This window comes from Callorhinus ursinus, unplaced genomic scaffold, assembly GCF_003265705.2.
Source record: "Callorhinus ursinus isolate GAN/ISIS: 27379988/994484 unplaced genomic scaffold, GSC_fseal_2.0 scaffold15, whole genome shotgun sequence".
NCBI lineage: Eukaryota > Metazoa > Chordata > Mammalia > Carnivora > Otariidae > Callorhinus > Callorhinus ursinus.
In genome coordinates, this window is record NW_027397077.1 from 39,671,383 (window position 1) to 39,686,900 (window position 15,518).

At 42.8% G+C, this 15,518-nt stretch overlaps 3 protein-coding genes across 7 annotated transcripts in view; 1 reads left to right on the plus strand and 2 right to left on the minus strand.

Annotated features, from left to right (window-relative positions):
- Nucleotides 1–11,136, plus strand: part of FANCD2 (FA complementation group D2) — a 55,583-nt gene extending 44,447 nt beyond the window's left edge. For all 3 annotated transcript variants that reach the window (XM_025884965.2, XM_073901633.1, XM_073901634.1), the window contains 9 exons: nucleotides 770–892; nucleotides 2,150–2,243; nucleotides 2,908–2,979; nucleotides 3,679–3,717; nucleotides 5,132–5,206; nucleotides 6,167–6,241; nucleotides 7,225–7,371; nucleotides 8,625–8,705; nucleotides 10,714–11,136. In XM_025884965.2, coding sequence (XP_025740750.1) covers nucleotides 770–892; nucleotides 2,150–2,243; nucleotides 2,908–2,979; nucleotides 3,679–3,717; nucleotides 5,132–5,206; nucleotides 6,167–6,241; nucleotides 7,225–7,371; nucleotides 8,625–8,705; nucleotides 10,714–10,788 — 781 coding nt within the window. In that variant the 3' untranslated portion in view covers nucleotides 10,789–11,136. The remainder of the gene's footprint in view (nucleotides 1–769; nucleotides 893–2,149; nucleotides 2,244–2,907; nucleotides 2,980–3,678; nucleotides 3,718–5,131; nucleotides 5,207–6,166; nucleotides 6,242–7,224; nucleotides 7,372–8,624; nucleotides 8,706–10,713) is intronic.
- Nucleotides 1,107–1,353, minus strand: LOC112833688 (NADH dehydrogenase [ubiquinone] 1 alpha subcomplex subunit 1-like). The gene is made up of 2 exons (XM_025884975.1): nucleotides 1,199–1,353; nucleotides 1,107–1,164 (listed from the first exon to the last, which is right to left on the minus strand). The coding sequence occupies exons 1-2, from the start codon at nucleotides 1,351–1,353 to the stop codon at nucleotides 1,107–1,109; spliced, it is 213 nt and encodes a 70-aa protein (XP_025740760.1).
- Nucleotides 11,137–11,883: 747 nt separating the features above from the next.
- Nucleotides 11,884–15,348, minus strand: FANCD2OS (FANCD2 opposite strand). 3 transcript variants are annotated; one of them, XM_025884972.2, is made up of 3 exons: nucleotides 14,912–15,348; nucleotides 13,802–14,678; nucleotides 11,884–12,710 (listed from the first exon to the last, which is right to left on the minus strand). In XM_025884972.2, exons 2-3 carry the CDS (start codon nucleotides 14,010–14,012, stop codon nucleotides 12,166–12,168), a joined length of 756 nt encoding a protein of 251 aa, XP_025740757.1. In that variant the 5' UTR covers nucleotides 14,013–14,678; nucleotides 14,912–15,348; the 3' UTR covers nucleotides 11,884–12,165. The 3 variants fall into 3 exon arrangements, with proteins under 3 accessions (XP_025740757.1, XP_025740758.1, XP_025740759.1); XM_025884973.2 differs by lacking the exon at nucleotides 13,802–14,678 and having other exon boundaries at nucleotides 14,912–15,229; XM_025884974.2 differs by lacking the exon at nucleotides 13,802–14,678 and having other exon boundaries at nucleotides 14,679–15,227.
- Nucleotides 15,349–15,518: the final 170 nt, after the last annotated feature.

Genomic DNA, 15,518 nt, shown 5'->3' on the forward strand with positions numbered 1-15,518 from the left:
ACTGTCAGCTAGTTCCTGACTAGCTGGAGGAAATGGGGGAGTCTGCTGTTGTATTTTGCCTTGTTAATGAGAGTTAGATAATAGTTTGTTGCCTACTATATCCAAGACTCATCCATCAATTCCAAAGTGTCTAACTGTATTTCCAATTGAAACGTCATTTTCTTTATCTCCTGATAATTACCTGGAATCTTCATTTGATTAAAAATAAATGCTAGCAGGGGTGCCTGGGTGGCTCAGTAGGTTAAGCGTCTGCCTTAGGCTCAGGTCATGATCCCAGGGTCCTGGGATCAAGCCCCGCATCGGGCTCCCTGCTCTGCGGGAAGCCTGCTTCTCCCTCTCCCATTCCCCCTGGTTGTGTTCCCTCTCTTGCTGTGTATCTCTCTGTCAAATAAATATATGAAATCTTTTTAAAAAAATTAATAAACACTAGTAGTTGTTTTAAAGCTAAGTACCTGGCGGGGTGACTGGGTGCTCAGTTGGTTAAGCAACCGACTCTTATTTTCTGCTCAGGTCATGATCTCAGGGTCATGAGATTGAGCCCTGTGTCAGGCTCCACGCTCAGTGCAGTCTGCTTGGAATTCTCTTCTCCCTCTCCTACCCCTCCTCCTGCTTGCATGGGTGCATCTACACACAGTCTCTCTAAATAAATAAAATCTTTAAATTTAATAAATAAATAAACAAAGCTAAGTACCTGGTAATATGTCAAGAAAGAAGTCTTGATTTAGGAATTCTGTAATGTGTGTTTATATTCCTGTGGCTCTCAATGCAGCATTTACCTGGAGCATACAAGCAGTGTTCTGAAGGCCATAGAGGAGATTGCTGGGGTTGGTGTCCCAGAATTGATCAATTCTCCTAAAGATGCATCTTCTTCCACGTTCCCTACCCTGACCAGGTAAGGGAGTTCTCTTCCTCCAGTTTTTTTCCCTAATTAGAATCATACTGTCCAATGTATGTGGTTTCCAAATAACTACCTTACCCTTCATTTAATTTTTTTTTTTACTTTTTTGTTGTTTTTATTATGCACTACATTAATACACTGCATAACTTTCTAGAAGAGGTAGATGAGTATGACTGAGTTATTTTTCATCAGTCAGGAAAATGCTTCCTTAATCTATATTCTCCAAACCCTTTGACACATAGTAACGATTAACTCCAGAGACCCACCTATCTCTTTGCATCAAACTCCATGGAGACCCACCTATTTCTTTGCATCAAACTCCACGGATATGGATAATAGGCAACCCTTTTTTCCTTGTCCCCGTTACTGAACCTGTGGATGTGCGCCGTGGCTATGCAAGGGATGACCAAGCACACGGCCATGATGCCGATCCTGGGCAGGATCTCGAACCACATCGCAGTGTGGTTGCCAGGGCCAAACCCTGCCTTTCCGGCCCGGTAAAGGTGACCTGGCCTTGGCCCCCTTCCCAGTAGGCCCACCCTTCATTTAATTCTGATACAGATGGTAGGTACAGTCATTCATTCAACACATAGAATGTCTACTGTGCATTCTTTTCAAGGGGCTCTCAGCCTACCCATGTGAAAGGACCTTAGTAAGGAATGAATTTTCAGTAGAGTCTTCAAAGACAATGGATATTTAGTCATCAAACATCTCATGTTAGTACTTTCATCCTTTAAAAGTGAGACTATCTAATATTTTAACCACCCTTAGGATAAAGTGTTGTGTCTAATCATGTACATCTCAATGGGTTTTTTATCTCATGCAAAGTTTATAAAGCACTTTCACATTCTTTATGCCATTCAGTCCTTTCAGTGATTCTGTGAGGTAGGTATTATTATCCCTGTTGTACTGATGAGGAAAATGAGCATTAGAGAGGGAACTTACTCAGACTTACACAGGCAGTATGGAATTAGGAACTTGAACTTGGATCTTCTTACCACTACCTCACAGCTCCTGCCATGCTACTACACAGTCTCCCTTCATAATGTTAACGCCATTGTTTGACAGGCCATCTTCTTGGGCTCCTTCATGAATCCTTTCCACTCCCCTATCCTTTAACAGTGGACCCTAGTGAAAGGAAGTTCTGAGAGGTGGGGGAAGGAAATGACTTTTGGTTCCTTGACTTCTTCCTTGGAAGTTCTTTCTAACCAGTCGTTGTTGTGTGAGCATGCATGTTTTCCCCTCTTCTAGGCACACCTTTGTCATTTTCTTCCGTGTGATGATGGCTGAACTAGAGAAGACAGTAAAGGGTCTTCAGGCTGGCACAGCAGCAGACTCACAACAGGTGGGTCAGATATTCCCACCACAAGAGGTAGACCTGATTACTAGGAAGCTGCTGCATCTTCTATTTCTTGGGTCCAGGGTTTCTTCTAAACTACTTCCTTTGAGTTAGAGAGATCCAGGATTCTTTGTCAAAGAGTTCCTGGTTTAATTTCCTTTCCTTCCAGTTTGAGGGAGGATTGGGCTCTATACTCCCTGGCTACTGCCCAGAGGAAGGCTCAGACTGCTCCATAAGCAAGTCTTTGGTCTGGAAAAAATGTCTTTGGTCGCAGCCTCCCATGCCCGGCAGTTTGCTGCTCGTGCGCTGGCATGAGGTAAGCAGGCCTGTTTAAGATGCTGTGCCACTGCCTGCTAACCAGAACTGAGCTAGACCGCTGAGAGCCTAGGAATCAGAGAAGCCGCAGGGATCTGATAACCAGCAGGTATGTTGCACAGGCTTTTTCCTACTTGGAAGTTCCTGAAGAGGAGTCCTCTTTAGAAACTCTCTATAAGGCACCCTATGCAGGCCTCAGAACTATCTTGTGGGTGCACTGGTAACATCTGAGAGAATAATTGGCTTAAATTAATCTTTGAATAACTATGTAATCCAAGACCCATGTATTAGTGGAAATACAGTAAGAGAAGTACTTGGCTGGTTCAGAAGTGCCTATATATTTGGTTGCCCCCAGATTCATGAAGAGAAGCTCCTCTACTGGAATATGGCTGTTCGAGACTTCAGTATCCTCATCAGCCTGATAAAGGTGAGTATGCAGGCTCCTTGACCCACCTCACCAGCTAACTACAGAAACTGAGAAGGGTCCTGGCTTCCAAAATGGACTCTCCCTGCTCGTTTCCCCTCCCTTCCTTGGGGACCTGTTCTCACCTGTCTTTTTCCCTTGTCCCTCTACCCATCGGGGATAATTCTTTCTTCTCTCCCGAGGCAGTGTCTTTTTCCTTCTCTTTCTTTCTCCTTCCCTATCTATGCCACAATACTATTTAATGGCTCTCACCTTGTCTTGGGTCCTCTGTGACCCGAGCATATTCCCATCCCACTGTCTCGTTCTTCCAACCCTGAATGCCTTCTTTATCCCTCATACACACTCTGCACTCTTACTCCATGATTTTGCTAGGCTATTCTCCCAGCTCAGAATGTCATTCTCTCTCCTTCCACCTCTCATCTATCTTTTTTAAGCCTTCACATCAAGGTTTGGATTTCTGTAATGCCATCTTCTTAATATCCTGAGTTAGAATTCTTACTCTTTGCTTCCCTGTTCCTTTTTTGAACTTCAGTGATGGTGATTACTTTATTCTGTTTCATAATTAATTTAATTGTTGACATGCCTTCTTCATTTTAGAATTCTCTATGACACCCAGAGCTGTGCTTTGCACAATGGGGAAGAGGCTGGGGGTGCTCAAACAAGCAGACCTCAGCTTTGGTTTCTTGTCTTTTGTATCTCCAGGTGTTTGATAGTCGTCCTGTTCTGCATGTATGTTTGAAGGTGAGAGATTGACCTGGCCCTCTTTTTTTTTTTTAAGATTTTATTTATTTGACAGAGAGAGACACAGCGAGAGAGGGAATACAAGCAGGGGGAGTGGCAGAGGGAGAAGCAGGCTTCCCGCTGAGCAGGGAGCCCAATTCGGGGCTCGATCCCAGGACCCTGGGATCATGACCTGAGCCGAAGGCAGATGCTTAACTGAGCCACCAGGTGCTCCTTGACCTGGCCCTCTTTAGTATTTATTCTTCCTGTGGATCTTTCTAGAAATGGCCTCAGCTGAAAGGAGTTGCTTAATAACCTTGCCCACAAGCCAGATTTTTCAGAATCTGTGCTAACAGGTGGTAGTTTAGAAAAGACAGTGGATATGTTTTCCCACAGTAGTGGGATGACTGGAGAAGCTGATTTTCCTACGAGTTTGAAAACTTTTGACCTGAGTCTGAGAACTATGGGGAGTGGCTTCAGGACAGCTGACTTCAGGAGCACTAGTCACTCCTTGCCATTCCTTCCCAGGCAATAGGGAGGAAGGAGTGGTGGGTGATTCCTCTTTTTATTTTATTTTAATTAATTTATTTATTTTTAAAGATTTATTTATTTGAGAGAGAAAGAGCAACATGCACACAGGGCGGAAGGGCAGAGGGAAAGGGAGAGAGCTTTAAGCGGACTCCACTCTGAGTGCAGAGCCTGATGCAGGGCTCCATCTCATGACCCTGAGATCATGACTTGACCTGAAATCAAGAGTTGGACGCTTAACCGACTATGCCACCCACACATCCCTGATTCCTCTTTTTAAAGCCCATGGCTGGCCTTATGAATGTGGAAGCTGGTATCCTGATAACCCAAACTTCTCTCCCTGGGGGAGAGCCCAGATTAGCCCTAGAATTGATGATGGGTTAGGAGCTAGGAAACGTTATGAGGAGAATGTGTCCTTCCTACTCCTTATGGTTCCTTCCATTTGGATGGCGCCCCATTCTTGTTATCCCCTGGTTCCTCTCTTCCTCTTTACTCCACCCTGGTGCCAGTGCAGAAGATGGGTAAGAAGGGGGAGTGGTTTATCTGATTGGTAAATTTGGCAGTTAGTTATGTGCTTCCTCAGCTCTACACAGTTTTTTTCCTTTTGGGAGTAAGTGGTTCTCAGACAGCCTGGTCCACCTGTTTTCTATGGCCTCTGCCCATTGGCTATGTATAGGATAGATAAGTCTGCCTAACTCTGAGGGTTAGTTAGAGGCCCATTTAGTTTTTGCATTAAGCTTACATTCTCCAAATTAACTTTTGGACTCTTCCCAGTTTATTTTTTTATATACAAAAATAAGAAAATAAAACCCCTGGGCTGGGTGTTGCTATGCTACCTCAGTCAGGGGCTCTTCGTGTGAAAGACCTCAGTAGAGGTCATCACCAGTGTGTCTCTTCTCTTCTACAGTATGGGCGTCTCTTTGTGGAAGCATTTCTGAAGCAGTGTATGCCGCTCCTAGACTTCAGTTTTAGAAAACACCGGGTAAGAACTGAGAACACAGAAGAAAGATGGGTTCTGTACAATTGCTCAGAAGATCTATCCATGGTGGCTCCTAGGCTGGGAGTGGGGGTGGTCCCCTTGCCCAGGTTCTGGGCCACAGTTCTACTCTGGCTCCTTTGGTCCACTTCAGCTATCACCAGAGATGCCCATATTGGACCGAATATTCCAAAGTAGGCTGAACTTTAGACCCACTCTGATTTAACCCACCTTTCTACTTCTGCGCCGGATCTGAGGGTGGTTGCTCCTTTTAGCTTGATTTTGTTGTGTTGCTACACTCCCAGGACCTCAATATCAGTGTGTCATTTGCTTATTCCTTTGCGCTTGTCAAAGTCTACCCTCAGGAATAAAAATAATAATTCATTTGTGTTATAAACTCTTTGCTGTTGTAATGGGTAGTCTTTTTTTTTTTTTTTAACATACAGACTTTTTTTTTTAAAGATTTTACTTATTCATTAGAGAGGGAGAGACCACGAGCAGGGGGAGAGGCAGGGAGAGATGGAGAGGGAGAAGCAGACTCCCCGCTGAGCAGGGAGCCTGATGTGGGGCTTGATCCCAGGACCCCGAGATCATGACCTGAGCCAAAGTCAGACACTTAGCCGACTGAGCCACCCAGGCGCCACTGTAATAGGTAGTCTTGAGAGGTTTTTTTGGCCAGGTGAGATCCAGGGTTATAGTAATGAAATAAGGATAGTAACAAAGGTGATGATTTCTTACACATATTTAGCAAGTTTGCAAGACACTCCCACAGTATTTGGTTGGTTCCTCATAACCTAGAAAGAGAAAGGGGGGGATAGCTAGTTAGCCCTACTTTCGAGGGCCAAATTGAGATGATTGCTAATACACAGCTGGAACCTGTGAAGTTTATCCTCTTTGGAGCCCTTGGTTGCATCTAAAATGAAATGAGAACATTTAATACGGCATTTATGATTTTGTTGGTTGTAGGAGGATGTTCTGAGCTTACTGGAAACCTTCCAGTTGGATACAAGGCTGCTTCATCACCTATGTGGGCATTCCAAGGTAAGAAGGAAAGCAGGTCATGGCACCAGCCTGCCTGTTGGCTTAATCTGCAGTGTGATTAGGAGATCCACAGTCTCCAGTTTCTTCTTCCTTTTTTACCCTTCTTGAGTCTTTATTTTTGAGACTCTCTGCCCAAAGGCAGTTTAATTCAGAGTGGTCAGATCCTTAGTTGCTAGTTGAAATTGGGCAGTCATGTAGAGGAGGGCAGTTTCTGCACCTGAAGTTTGACTCAAACTCCGTAGCACTATTTCCTGTAGAAGCTTCTCTTTGGTGAGAGATATAGAATGTTGGTGGATGTGTTGCTTCTATAAAGTACTCGGGGTGGGAGGAATATTATGTAAGTCATGATTCTTTGCTAGAGACAAGAGGTGGTTCTAAAAGCAGACATCTTCAGAGCTTTTCAGCTGTACTATTTACTTGTCAAGGAACACATCTGTCTCTTGTGAGAACATTTTACTGTTAGAGGATTTTTCCACTTAAAGCCTACAGTTGAACCATTGTCACTTTTTGTCTGAAGAAACACAGAACCATAGAACTCTATAGTCATGGGCAAACCAAATTCTTTTTCAGTCCAGTTTCTATTACTCACTTCTCCCCCTAGTTCTAACTTTTAGAATTTGTTGAACAATGGAGTTTCAGGGACACCTAGCTAAATAGGGATACTCTGTTGTTTAATATCAGTATAATACATGTTCAAGAACATTTTAGGTAAATTCATTGATAATTGGTCAATAAGAGGTTATGAAGAAGAACCTAAGGTGTTGGTGGTATGTCTTCTAGGCTCTTTTACCTTGAAGGGGAGCTGCCATTCTCTTCAGAGTACTCTGCCAAATTACTGTTTAATGGAACATGTCTCTGACCTATACTGGGAGGACTTAATGCTCTTATTCAGTGTTCAAGATGTCAGAAATTCAAAAGTTTCTGTATAGGAATGTGAAAGCATGATAAATCCAGATGAGTTGGGTGCTTTTGTTTCCATTTAGATTCACCAGGACACAAGACTCACCAAACATGTGCCTTTGCTCAAAAAGACCCTGGAGCTTTTAGTTTGCAGAGTGAAAGCCATGCTTATCTTCAATAATTGCAGGGAGGCTTTCTGGCTGGGCAACCTCAAAAACCGGGACTTGCAGGTAAGCCTAGGGCCCAGCCCAAGATAATCTACTCCCACTCTTTGTAAGAGCATTAGAAGGTATGTCAAGGAGGTCAACTAAGCCTTGTTCTCTCTATAAGACTGCCTTTCTCTTAAGGCTGTGGCCATTTACCTCTTAAAGTTAGGACACATTGCTTCTGGTCTTAGTCATGGGTTCCACCCCTCATCCTAGCCAGCAAAGGCACCAAAACATACCACTGATAACAACAAGGCTGCAGAGATAGAAGAGCCAGATCAATAAAATCTCTCTCCTAAGCCAGAGTGGCCTCCTGTAAGTACTACTGGGGGTAGATTCATAATAACATTCGTTTATGTGGACAAACTTTTTAAATTATTTTGGGTCTTTTTCTAAACCACTCTGTCTTATTCCTGAAATTATTCTCTGCCTATTTTTTTTTTTAGCCTTGTAATTTTTTTTTAGATTTTTTATTGTTCTCTGCCTAATTTTAACAAATAAACATTTCTAAGGTCTTTGAACTGTCTGGCTGAAATCTTGTATGGCTTATATTACTGCTTTGGAGTTTTAGCAATTTTCATATAGGATCCAAGTCCTTCTCATTCATGTTTACAATAGCTCAGGGGTTTATAATCTTATATATGAAAAGAATAGCACCCTGGAGACCTTGTTTTCTTTCTTCACATTTGCTCTATGAGGTACTATTATTTCCATGATACTATTAAACAAAATACTATAATAAAACAACACTATTGTTTCCATGAGAAAAGTGAAGCTTGGAGAGGTTAAGTAACTTACCTAAAGTCATTCAGCAATAAGTGAGAGGTGCCAGGGTTTGAGTCCAAAGAGAAAGGATGCAAAGCTGATGTTCTTAAACCACTTTGTATAAAGTCTTTCAGCCTCAACATGGCCATTTGTAGTTGGTATGTCTGTGGTCATACACTTTAAGGTCTTGGGGAAATTTCAGAACAATATTCAACATTTTCAGAACAATATTTACCGATACATCCTGGCCTTGTAAAATGTAGTATGATATTAGAATACAGCAATGGGCTTTTTGTAAAACTACATATTATATTAGAGCCACACATATCTCAGAAACCTTGGATTGATTATCACTTCTCTAGATACTAGATCACAGGTTGATGTCTGTGTCTGACCATGTTTGAATGCCTAGAATATTATCTTTTCTATTGCCTTTAAACAGCTTTTCTCCCTTTGAAACCCCAAATATGATAATTATAACCCACCGTTTGTCTTGGCGCATTCACATTTAGGGTGAAGAGATTAAGTCCCAGAACTCCGAGGAGAGTGAGGATGATACAGCATCCCAGGTTTCCAAGAGCAAAGCAACGGAGGTATCTCTGCATAAGGCCCAAGTGTGCAGTTGATTGTTGTATTTTGTTAATTATTCTGAGTCAGTAGAAAGTATAGAACTTTTATTGCTTATGGGTTGTTGTTTTTTTAAGTTTCTTTATTTTAGTTATCTCTATATCCAATCTGGGGCTTGAACTCACGACCCCAAGATCAAGAGTTGCGTGCTCTTCCAACTGAGCCAGCTAGGCACCCCCTCCTTGCTTATGTTTATAATCAAAGATCTCTATGCCCATCTCCATTCTCTCCAGAAAAGTTTTTATTTTTATATGAGTTCTGTGGGGGCCAGAAGAGTATCTCAAGTTGTGGCATATGTTATAGAGTTAAAAATTCCTTTTCATTATTGGGATTAAATTTGTATCTGAAACCATTTTAGAGGGGAGAAAAGGTCAAGTGTCCTCTGAGTGCTGAGAAAAATGAGTTAAAACATTTAAATATGTTTGAATATATAAAATAGAAATATGAACGCATTAGATGAAAGCTAAAGCACAGAATCAAAAGCTGCAATCACTGAGGACTATAGTAAGAGTAGGGGTCCTTATTCTTTTCTGGGCCACTTTTAGGACTTTAAAGAAAGCTGAAGAAAAATGTGTATGTTTATAAAATTTTGTTAAAATTCAGGTGGGTTTTAGATACCAAGAAGCTCAGATTTAAGAACCCCTGCTGTGAAGCCTCTCTATAATGCAATCTGAGGCTAATGCAGAAAGATCATTTAGCATGAAAAATACTTTTATGATTTGTATAGTATACCTCTACCTTGTTCTCATAAAAAAATTTTGAAGCAGACGATACTTTGGTACTTTCTCCTAAGCAAACCTCCCAGATCAGAGTTACAGACCAAAGAATTTTATGCTGAATTCCTGTTGAGATAGGTATTAGTTTGGTACTTTCTCCTAAGCAAACCTCCCAGATTAGAGTTACAGACCAAAGAATTTTATGCTGAATTCCTATTGAGATACACTAGAATTCTTTTTTTTTACTTGTTTTTTTTTCCATTTTTTATCACCATACATTACATCATTAGTTTTTGATATAGTGTTCCATGATTCATCGTTTGTGCATAACACCCAGTGCTCTACGCAGAATGTGCCCTCTTTAATACCCATCACCAGGCTAACCCATCCCCCCACCCTCCTCCCCTCTAGAACCCTGTTTGTTTTTCAGAGTCCATTGTCTCTCATGATTCGTCTCCCCCTCTGACTTACTCCCCTTCATTCTTCCCCTCCTGCTATCTTCTTCTTTTTCTTTTTTCTTAACAGATGTTGCATTATTTGTTTCAGAAGTACAGATCTGTGATTCAACAGTCTTGCACAATTCACAGCGCTCACCATAGCACATACCCTACCCACTGTCTATCACCCAGCCACCCCATCCCTCCCACCCCCAACCACTCCAGCAACACTCAGTTTGTTTCCTGAGATTAAGAATTCCTCATATCAGTGAGGTCATATGATACATGTCTTTCTCTGATTGACTTATTTCACTAAGCATAACACCCTCCAGTTCCATCCACGTCGTTGCAAATGGCAAGATCTCATTCCTTTTTATGGCTACATAATATTCCATTGTGTATATATACCACATCTTCTTTATCCATTCATCTGTCGATGGACATCTTGGCTCTTTCCACAGTTTGGCTATTGGAGATACACCAGAATTCTTAATTTAGCAAACATTTCATTCTGTATTGAGTGCCTGCTTTATTCTGTGTCACACACATGCAGTAGAGGTAGAAAACCATGGCTTATTTAAAAGTCATGTGAATTTGGTTCAGTTGTGGAATGTCATAGGTCAGTATCACAGTGGCCTACCTCCATGCTCATGATACAAGAAAAATGGGGGAGCTTCAATTCCTTTTTCAAATGAATGGCTTAACACCTATCACTGATTTTAACAATGATACAGTACAGTTATAAATCCTATGGGAGCAGTACTGTAATTCATGGGGTCACCTACATGACCTAAAATATCTAATTATCCTTTGCCCCTTAGGATGGTGAAGAAGTTGAAGTAAGTGATGGAGAAACGGAGCAAGATAGTGATGAGAGTGATGATAACTCCGATTAGATCACAGAGAGACGGATGCCCCTTCTCCATCTCTGCTAGCCTCTTCACATTTTGTGTTCAGGGTTTGGAATCTGCAGTCTTAACCTTCCTTACCGGAAGCATCCTGTTTTGTCATTAGGAGGGTGGGCTTTACTGAATCACCTTAATTGTCAATTTCACAGGTCATCTAACATCATCAAAGATCCTGGCTCAGGATTCCACTGTAGCGTTACTTGCCAGTCTGGGCAAACATGGCAGTGCTTTGCTGTGGAATAGTCAATGATTCTGGGCTTTGAAAGCTAGTTTTGAAACTTAGAAATTTAGGATTGTACCAGTTTTACAAATAAATTGTTTTAAGTTCTGCCTCAACTACCTCATTCCTCTTTCTGAATTTCCTTCGTAAATCAAGGGTTACATGGAATTCAGTTGGGGTTTGTGCAGAGAAATAATGGAAACTGGTGCCAACACATCAGTTCTACCAATAAAAACCATGTTTCCTATCCTAAAGATCATCTTTATTTGAGATGAGAAGATCTTTGTGATATTTTTTGAGGAGTAAAGAATTTCTGGTCAATGCCCAAAGAAAGTCCAAAAGGAAAATTCTGGCTACTTTTTAAAAATTTTTTGGTCATGTAGATATAAGATAAAAAGGGAAAAGTCACCATCAAACTCATGTTGACTTTGTATATATGTTTATTTCACATTATTCTGAGTTATACCTATAGACTTATTATAACAATTCTGCAGAATTACTAACAGTACACCAGCTAAAATGGGGAGCTCTCATGTGTTCTGCCAGAAAGCCCAGTTTCATTGCTGCTTCCAAGTTCTTTCTTGCCAGGCTACAAATATTCTTTAATATTTGCTAATATTACTATCCACTTTTGCCCTCTCCATTGGTATTAGGATGTGGTTGGTTAAGGTTTTTTTGTTGTTGATTTGGTGGGGGAGATTATTTGTTTTGTTTTTTATTATTTTTTTTAATCCTTGACCCATCTATAGATTTTTGACCCCTTCATCCTCATGTACTTGGAAAGTCATAATCTCCTTCCTTGATACCCCTTTGTTTCCCCATCTCATTGTGGTCTTAGATGTTTAAGTGAGTTCACACAAGGCTCATTGGTTTATATGGTTTAATGGTTCTTTCTCACATGTACATGTCAACACTAGTTTGACTCTCTTTTAAATGTTCAACTTTACAATGGAAATGTTCTCCTTTGCTCTGTCACTGGCCTTTGGTGGGGGGGAGGAGGAAAGGGGTTCCTGAATTGTCACTGCTTGACAGAAAAGCAAGATGGCTCAGATGATGTCAGTTTCTTTTACATGGACAGGTTTCTGTAAGCTTCAGGCACATAGCACAGGACATGGTATTAGGAACAGGAATCAGATGGGAACCCTTTACTTGGAGTGTTGCAAGGCAAAGGTGCACTTCTTGTATGTTGCATACAGTAAGAGGATAGAGCGCAGCATCTGTTTGCACATGGTCACTGTCATCTGAATCTGAGGTTCCTTAAGTCCAGTGGGCCACTGGTTCTCCCGGCTGATGATTTTGCAAAAGGCTGATTTGTCTGAAACTCTGAAGGTCCCAGTCCATTTTGGTGGCTGAGCTGTGATGACCCTGCCAAACACGGAATCCACTCCACTGAGGCGGACAGGCTGGGGCTTCCTGACCAGCCCTTTCTTGTTGTTCATGGTTCGGAGCTCTGATGTGTGGCAGGGTAACCTGGGACTCACCCCAGGCTCCAGAAATGGGCTATCTAGGACTAGAGTGACCTCTTGAAAGCACAGCTGCACTTCAAGGTCAGAAGGGGTATGTGGGAAGCGGGGGGAAGCCCTAAAGGGATGCTTTGAAGAAGGTGTAGGTGTTGTGTGCCGCAGCCATTGGAAGCTCTCGTCCAGTGGGGTCCATGGTGACCAGAGCTGGTATCCTGCCATTGACAGTCCTAAAGAAGAGGAATCAGAACATGGAATTTCCCTAGCATGGTTTGGGGGAGGGCACGGCCGTTTAAATTCACATTTATTTGTTTCATTATTGGCTTTAACTTACTCTGTAGTTCTCCTTAACAGATTCCAATAGATGTTAAGGATACTAGTAATTCTATAAAGGGCAGTAGTGGATGGTAGCAAGTATTGAATCTGGCAACTGCTATGTGTACTAAAACTTTATTAAATCTTATCACAAGCCTCTGAAGGTAGGTTTTAATCTATTTTACAGGTGAGGAAATGGATTTGTCCAAAGTGGAGTATCCCAGTTCACTATTAGGACATATACTGTATTGTGTACTGCTAAAGACAGAATCTACACCTCTGAGGTGACAGAGGCTGCTGGCACTTCATGATGAGACATTATTTATGGTTGGAAGCTCAGAAAAGCCATGTCTTACTAAATATTTGTGACTCTAATTCCCGGTACTTTATACCAGTGGTTCTCAAAGTGTGATCCTGGCACTAGCAGCTTCAGCATCATCTGGAAATGTAGAAATGCACATTGGGCCCTACCTCACACCTACAGAATCAGAAACTGGGGGTAGGGCTTGCAATCTGCATTTAAACAAACCCTCCAGGGGATTCTGATGTACTCACAGTCTGAGAACTTCTTATGCCATCCCTTTTAAGGAACTTAAGGTTTTCAGTATTAATTATGGAGACAATCTCCTCTTGGCCCTAAAAACCTGTTTTCTGACGGGAAATAGCTCTCTCAGAGCCCTGAGCTACTTATGTACCACCTCAGAAGAATTACACCAGGCTAGAAAGAAAAAAAGTTTCCAAAGGACAGTCTTAAAAATGGTTAAAGGTAATTCTTCTATGTGTGTTTTGTTTTGTTTTTGGTTTGTTATGGGAGACCTAGTGGTTAAGATCTTGATTCTTCCCCCCCCCGCCCCCGCCCCTTTGAAGAAAAAGCAAAGGGCTGGGAAGATGTTGCTAACTAAATATTTAAGTAGAATTTGGATTTTCCATCATTCTACTTTAAAATTGCCAATATATAAAAGGTTTTACTGAATTCAGAAGAAGCTAACATTTCTTGAGCACCTACCTATTATGGTAAGGGGCATAGCATTAGCAGTTCCCTTTTCTTTCCAGCCAAGTATATTTCTCTGCCCCTTTTCTCTTCTCCCACAAAAGGTAACAGCAGTAGATCTGATCCCATCCCATCCAGTAATTGCCCAGGAAATGCTGTGAAAAGTTGACTCCTCCACCATAGTTTGTAAGACAGTAAAGTTCATTTTAAAAAGAGTTGATGACATTTCAGACCAGAAGACCTGTCCCTGACTGTGGTCAGCGTAAAGGAGATTTGTTGTTTTCCTTCAACTGTTATGTCTCTCCTTATCTTTGTACACTCCTTCACATACTGTGTTCAAATATCTGGACTGCTTTAGGATGAAAAATTGACACCGAGGGGTTGGTTATCTATTACAAACAGCCTATGAAAGTCTTCTGATGCTTGATATCATCACCCTGAGAGAATACATCCAAGATCAGGGCTGCTCTGGTACAGCACGATGGCAAGGTGGGGTGTGGAGGGTGTTAACTCCTCAGTATATGACCAAAAAGATTATTTAATCCCAGGATTCTTTTCCTGGCTCCCCTCCTAAGAGCAAATAGGGCCAGACGTAAAAGGCTTTTTATCAAATGTCCCGCCTTAAGTACTGGACAGAACCAACGTGGGGATGAGAGAGGGCTTCTGATCCCAGATCTTTAAGCCACTTCCACCAAGTTTTAAATCAAGACGATTCACCCCTCCACTCCCACCACCCAGAAATCACTGTCATCCACTCCAAGGGGGTTTGAACCTTGGAAGTCTGTTCAAGCTGCTTTAATAGCTCCCAGATAAGGAACACCTCGTACTCCTGGCCAAAAAGTCTTCCCTCTCACACTCCCGTTCCAAGAAACCGAGTCCCTTGATTTCCCACCTGGGAAAGGGGAAGTAAGCGTCCAAATGCAGCTGAGGTCCTCGTAAACTGTGAATTGCGATCCTGATCCAGAGAGGCTGGAGCTGCCCGGAGTGGGCTCTCCCTCGCAGCGAGAAGAAGGGGCTTGTCCCACGGGGGTCCCTAACCGGGGGTGGGGGCCAGACGGCTCTGGCCGAGGCGGAGGTGGCGGTGGGAGCCCGGGCCCGGTCCCACCATCCGGGCCGGGGGCTCACCTGCTGAACTCCGCGGGCCGCAAGCTCCAGAGTGGCGGCTGCTGTTTCCGGGCCGCATCTTTTCTCCACCGGCGCCTGGCAACCGCCTTTGTGACCCAGGGCCGCCGCGGGAGCCCGAGCCACCGCGGAGGTGGGGGCTCGAGGCGCCCGGCTGGCAGGCTTCAGGGCCGGATTCCCCACCTCCACCTCCTTGGAACGCCCAGTCCAGGACTCCGCCTTCAGGAGTGTGGGGTTCGAATCCAGTCCTCTTCGTTCCGCCGCCTCCTCCTCCCTACCCCGCCACACCTGTGTGTTTTGAGCTAGTCAGGGCGGGCGGACACGCCCACCTCGAAGGGTGTAGTGAGGAACCTACAGGAAAGTCCCCGAGCTTGTAGTTAGTGTTTAGTTAGTCTTGACTCTAAACTGTACTCAGTGGGTATTTAGGCTCAAAGCTTTTATTGCTGCATTGGAATGATCCCAGCGCAAGGAGACAACTTAAAAATGCTCGCTTCTCTAGAGCAAGAAGAAAGGCACATGTCTTCCCTTGACTAACTAACCAAAAATTTTTTTCTGTCTATTAAACTTCAAAAAAGACAATGCTGTCCTCTTCTAACAAAGCTGAAAAACT